We start from the raw sequence: 6750 nt of genomic DNA, 5'->3' as shown, positions 1-6750 counted from the left end.
CAAATGAATTGAACATAGTGCTAATTTGCTAAACAAAACAGGAGAAAGAAAGAAAGAGAAAGGAAATAAATAGAACAGGAATAACAATAGCAATAATAATTAATTGAAATATTTATAAGACTAAGTTATTCTCTTCCAACAATGTGGAGCATTATTCAATCAAAGAGGGGTATGAGTGGCTTAGACCTGCGAGGCCTATAGTCAGCTGGTATCCATGGATGCAAAATAGGTGGATTGTGCCAAAGCATAGTTTCATGGTGTGGCTTGTTGCTCAGCAGAGACTTTTAACTCAGGATAGGCTTATCAAGATGAATATTACAACTGTCAACTGTTGTTTCTTGTGTGGTGATGCTGAGGAGAGTCACAGTCATTTGTTTTTTGACTGTTATTATAGCAGAATCTGCCTTCAATTAATTTCTGATTGGTGCTTACTGCAACTACCTGTCACTGAATGTATTCACTGGTGGGTAAAGTGGAGGACGCCTGAACTTAGCAGGAAGAAGATCATAGCTATGATTTTAGCAAGCATTCTGGCTCATGTATGGTTCAGCAGGAATAAGTGTAGGATAGAAGGGTATGTTCTCAGGCCTACAGTCCTTTGTAGGATGATTAAAATGGAGGTGCAGCATAGACTAAACACTTGTGTAATTCAGTCTCAGAATAGACGAGTCTTAGACTGGGTGCATTACCTACAGTCTGCCTAGGTTATTATTAGCTTGCTAATTGTTTTGACAGCATGTGGATTTGTATTGAATGTAATGTTGTAAGGGACAATTATATTTTTCAATGAGAAGCTTACATTTTCCCAAAAAAAAAAAAAAAAATAATTAATTGAAATAAAGATCTGAAATACCGAATACAATAGAGTTCCAAGCAATGGAGAATTTAGGTCTAGAGAGTAAAGTGTTAAGAGAGGAGATGAGAGACAGAAGAAGAGATGACTGCCGTCCTTCCCTAGTTGTTATTTATTCTAAGTTTCAAATTAAAATATCCGAAAGATACCAAAAGATTGCGTAACAGATTAAACCTCTCGATCGAGTAAAATGAAACTACTCGATCGAGGACAAAAGGCAACAAGCCTCTAGATCGAGTAGCATAAGTACTCGATCGAGGAACTCAAAAGACACCCATCTCGATCGAGCATATAGAAGCATTCGATCGAGGAACTCAAGTGTCATAGTTACTTGATCGATCGGTTTTGACAACTAAACTCGGTCGATCGAGAATGAAAGCATTGTAGCAGCGTAGATCAACTCAAAACATCCTCCGGGATCACTTCACGCATCCTTAGGCAACAATATCCGGGCTCCGATCCTTCTTTCTCCAAAATGCATGCAAACGGGACAAGTTTAGGCTCGATTATGCTCGTTCCGGCTCATTCCTGCAATTAAGACAAAAAAGACCAAAGTAGACTATTCGGGGGCATTTGTAGCTGGTCGCCACATAAATAGCATAGAGATACGTGTAAATATAGGGTAAAAATCTTATATAAAATACACGCATCACCCACCAACATTCAAGAAGGACTCAAGGTATACAAAGTCTAATTCCGTCAAGTGATTGACTTCTTTTCTAGCAATAAAAGTGTTTGCCACGAACTTATGCCAATACCTTATACCCGAATGATAAATGTACAAGGCATAACACTATTTGAAAGTAATGAACTCACGACCGGAGATAGCTTGCCAAAGTGGTTTGGCATCAAATTCCAACGGTTTCTTTGTGAATCGGTCATGGTTCTTAAGCCCAAACACTTTACCAAAATCACTTTTGTTCATGGTTCTAATCTTATTTTCGAGACGGAATTCTACATCATCTCGAGCCTCAATTTTATACTCCCTCAAGGAACTAATGAATTCCAATGTCAAGGAGGGGTATGTCAATTCATTCATTTCAAAGAGGGTTGCTAACCCCATGGACGCGAAAAATGCCTTTCTTTGCTAAAGGACACCCAATTTACTCAAAGCATCTTGACATATGAATTTTGTAGCTAGAATCTTTTTCTTGGCTAGGGATTCGAATGCAAGCCTATGCTTATCGGATATAAAAGTTACCTCCGGATATTTCTTCAATTATTCTACCTCCGAGATAGAAGTAGTAGCTTCCTCGATATCAATGACGGTTGATGGAGCTTGCTCCCTTTGTTGAACCAAGACCATTGCTTTGGATGCTAGAGCTTGTTATCTTTTGGACAATATTGGTGTTTTTGTTGTCTTGATGCCTCCTTTGGTCCTTCCCATTGCTAATCTCCTTTCAAACTAGTATCAATACATCAAGTAAATGTTTGAATGCTCCTTTCTTCTTCAAGTTTCAATTGAATGCCCAATCAAATTCGGGTATTTCGAGTTTTCACCCAACCCTAGAGAAATTGATTAATTTTGTGAAAAAATTGTTATTTGAATGGTCTTATGTTGATGAAGGAGTGATTTGTTTTTTATTTGAGCAAGTTTGGACTTGATTGTGGTGAATTTGGATGAGAGATTGTTGTTTTTGGGTGAGGGATTGAAGGTTGAAGTGAGGGAAATTATGGTGTTTGTGTTAGAATGAAATTAAATGAAATAAAAAAGAGGGGTTTGGTCCCGTGTTATGGTGATATAGCAGGCAGGGACGGGCATCTTAAGGTGGACTTGGGCGGATTTTCAACCAGTGGACAATCTGCAAGGCTTTGAAGACGGGCGTCTTGGAGGCAAGTCGGGCAGATTTTCATCTGGCTCGCTAGATTTGAGCTGGAGACGGGCAGATTGTATTCCATCAAAAACATAGCAATTGAGAGCTTCTTCAGTCCCCACGACATGAGCAGAGGTCGGGCGACTTTAGCAGTGGCTCGCTCAACTTGAGGTCGTCTCAGGCAGATTTCTTTACAGAGCAGGTTTCCACTTTGTACTCCTTTCCCAGTCCCCACGATCTCAGGTTTGCTCGTGGGGATCTTCTCCCCGTGTGAATTAGTTTTTTTTCTTCTTCATTTCTTCTTGGGTAGCATTACAAAGGCTTGGTTTAGGCTCGGCATGTGCTTCCCCACACTTTATCATCAAACACTACACATTTAAAGCACATTAAAAACCCTCTTCACTCGCTCTCATATTACACAAATTCGTTAAACAAGGCATGAAAAATGCAATGCAAAAATTGAGTAATGTACAAGTTTAATGAAATGGAAGTTAAGAGGTTAGAATATTTACAAATGGTGGTTTAGGGAGGGACTCCACCAAACTCTCCTTCTTTTGAGAGGTGTCAAGGAGGCAAACTCAAGGTGTTGTTGATGTTGCTCAACACCTTGTAGAAGTAGTAAAAGGCTTGTTCATTTTCATGGTAAAGGTCTTGCATAGACTCTTGCACATTTTTGTCTTCATTGTTGTAATCCGAGTCAAAATGTTGACAAGGATCCATCAAGCCTTGGTCTAGAGTCTTAGCATTCCCAATGTAGGGATTAACCAATCCCTCAAATTCGTCGTCCCATAGACCATACAATTCATTTCCTTTCTCCCTTATGTTGGGTGGATTATGAGTTGACAAGAGAAACTCCCTTCCTTGTTATCATGGCCAATTAGGCCTCCATCTTAACTTGTCATGAGTGAGCTTTGCAAGCTCTCATTCTTGTTGTGAAAAATTCGATGCTCTCCGAATAGAGCTATTTCAACATCATCAATATCCTTATTCCAATTAGGCGGTGTATCATTGCCCTTCTCTTTGACATTTCCATCTTTTCTTTGTTCTTTGAATGGAGATTTCATCTTCTTATTCTCACCCTTCCGAGTATAGTGATCAATCATAAAGCATGGCTCAAACAAGTTGGGAGCTCTCATAGTCTGATCAAGGTTGAAGGTGATTGTTTCATCACCTCCTTCAAGTGTGAGCTCTCCATGTTTCACATCGATCACCGCTCCAGCGGTGTGTAGGAATGATCTTCCTAGAATGATTGGAAAGTTGGAATCCTCCTCCATATCAACAATGACAAAGTCCACCGGTATGAAAAACTTTCAACCTCTCACGGGTACATCTTCCCATACTCCTAGTGGTTTCCTTATTGAACGATCTGCTATTTGTATAGTCATGTTTGTGCACTTGAGCTCTCTCACTCCTAGTCTTTCACATACCGAATATGGCATGACACTCACACTTGCACCTAGATCATATAGTGCCTTGTTGATTGTGGTGTCACCAATGATACAAGGAATGGAGAAACTTCCCGGATCTTTGAGCTTTGGAGGGGAATTCCCTTGTTGAATTGCACTACTAAGCTTTGTGAAGGCAATGGTTTCCAATCGTCGGATGGAGTTTTTCTTGGTAAGGATATCTTTCATGTACTTTTCATAGGCCGGAACATTATGGATTAGCTCCGTGAATGGTATAGAAACCTCTAAGTTCTTCACAATCTCCATGAACGTTGCAAGTTGCTCATCAAACTTGGGCTTAGCTTGGCGACTTGGGAATCGAAGTGTAATCACAATAGGCTCTTTCTCAATTTCTTTGTCCTTCTCTTCATTTCTCTTCTTTGATGAGTCATTGGAAGTTATCTCTACCACCTTAGGATTTCTCCTTAGTGGTTCAATCAAATCACTTTGCTTGTCATTATCCTCAACAATTCCTTCTTCAATCAGCATCTTTGGTCCCTCGTATCTTGTACCACTCCTCAAGTGGATAGCATTGATGGTCTCATGTCTTGTGAGAGGATTAACTTGAGGAGGTAATTGTCCCTTTTATCTTTGGGAGCTAGAAGAGGCCAATTGAGACAATTGAGTCTCCAACATTTTGGTGTGAGCAAGGATATTTGTGGACATGGGCCACCCGTGACGTGCATGAAAGGGCTTGAATAAGCCTGAATTTGTGGAGTCGCCATCAATTTTTATGGGAAATTGGAACAGTTCAAATACCTCGTGTCATGTCAAGACACAAAGTAGTGACATAGCCACTAAGAACTCGTTACCCTTAGCATTCTATGTCTAGAATGACTCTCGAAGATGCCAATGGACGGATGTCCAGAGATAACTGAAGTAAGGGTTGAGGGTACGTATTAGAAAGCTCTTTAATCGAACACCTTATCCCGCCCGCCTCGATAGCAACCTCTAATAATTAGGGAAGTTTTTCATAGTTGATATGTTGTCGATATAATGCATACAATACAACATCCATTGATTAATACTAGCATGTGAATTTAGACTATGTCGGTTAACAAACAATTTAGCACTCAATTGGGTCGAAGTAGATGTTATATTAATTACATGTGAAAACCAAGTAAAAAGATCATACATAAATAACAATAAAATTAAAGACAATAATAATAACAATGATTATAATGATTTACAGCAAAAGCACGCTCAAAACGAGATTTCGAAGAACAAAATAGAAATAAAAGTGAAATTAAAAAAAAAGTATGAAAATACGGCAGATCAGAAGTGATAATACGATTAATAGTTGACTTAAATATGTAATTAGAAGCTACGTCAAAGCGAGAAAGAGTTCAGGGACAGAAGCCAACCCAGAACAGGCGCAGCACCTACTGCGTCCTCTGGAAGAGGCGTAGCACTTCCTGCGTCTGTTCTAGAGCTGGGCTCAGTCTGTGAAGTTAGAACCGCGGATTGTTGATGTTTATTAGTAAATCTAAGGTCGATTACTAATGTTAGAACCCAAGTAGAAGTAATTTAACAGATTACATGCATCTGGAATCGTCATAAAATGGATTAAAGGTGAGAATTTATAACGATTTACATAATTATACGATGTCGGGTTGGAAATACAAAAAGAACGAACTTTGAAAAAAAACTGACGGGTGAGATTGTCGCCGGGTCTCCCAATCAAACACATTTATATTCTCAACAAAAAACTAGTTAGTGGTTAAGTCCAGGTCGATCCATGGGACGGTGTGCTTTGGGTTCTAAGTCTATCTATCTCAATTTATGTTAGTGTCACAATTGATTGGGTTTGTAGTTTTGTTCTAAACTAATGAAAGCAATAACGTAAAACAAGCAATTAAAGGAAGGATGTAAACAAATGACTAAAAATGCTAGGATATCATGGGTTCATAAGGGATTCATGGGAGTTGATCATACAAACATGTTTTCTACTAGATGCAAGCACTTATTATTGTGATGGGATCGAGTTAGTGTATATCTTACAATCCCTAAGAAGGTTTGGGTCCTGGAGCCGAATCGATTAGATTTTACAACATCTACAAGTCGACTTAATCATTCCTATTCAACTATATGCATGGTCTAATGAGACTCGAGTTGGTTTATGTCATACAAGTCTCATTGAAAAGATAAGAGATGGGTAAAATGCAAGGATTCATAGGCTTATCATTTCATCAAACATAACATGTGCATAAGTTGGAATCACAACAAGCAAGCAAATTAATTATGAAAACATATTATATTTAAGCATGAATCATTTCCCATGTTTGTTTCCCCTAATGACCCATTAATCCTAGCTAAATAATTAATCACTTATTATCAAGTTCATCATGCTAATAAGGTTGTCAATCATATTAACAAAGCAAAACATGATGAATAAATGAAAGTGATTAACAATAATTAAACAAAAGTAGAAAAGATTATACCTAGATGAGATGATCCAAATAATAAAGAAAAGAATAAAAGAAGAGAACTTGATTGATTGATGAAGAGTTGTCAATTCTCCAATAATAACCCAATAATCTTCAATTACCCAATAATAGACTTGAACAATAATTAAGGAAAGATTAACGTGTAATTTTGTGGAAAGATTAAGATTAATCTATTCTAATCTAATCCTAAT

The 6750-nt window shown here is 38.2% G+C and overlaps 1 protein-coding gene across 1 annotated transcript; it reads left to right on the top strand.

Annotated features, from left to right (window-relative positions):
- Positions 1 to 254: 254 nt before the first annotated feature.
- LOC141639740 (uncharacterized) lies at positions 255 to 704 on the top strand. The gene has a single exon (XM_074448788.1). The coding sequence runs from the start codon at positions 255 to 257 to the stop codon at positions 702 to 704; it is 450 nt and encodes a 149-aa protein (XP_074304889.1).
- The last annotated feature ends 6046 nt before the right edge of the window (positions 705 to 6750 follow it).

The sequence above is a fragment of the Silene latifolia genome, unplaced genomic scaffold (assembly GCF_048544455.1).
Source record: "Silene latifolia isolate original U9 population unplaced genomic scaffold, ASM4854445v1 scaffold_57, whole genome shotgun sequence".
In the NCBI taxonomy this organism is placed as follows: Eukaryota; Viridiplantae; Streptophyta; class Magnoliopsida; order Caryophyllales; family Caryophyllaceae; genus Silene; species Silene latifolia.
Note: the sequence above shows the minus strand (reverse complement) of the source record. Positions and strands in the feature narration are given on the sequence as shown.

What these genes read in the sequence shown, in the direction of transcription:
- LOC141639740 (XM_074448788.1), top strand. Translation starts at nt 255, where the DNA reads ATGGTGTGGCTTGTTGCTCAGCAGAGACTTTTAACTCAGGATAGGCTT.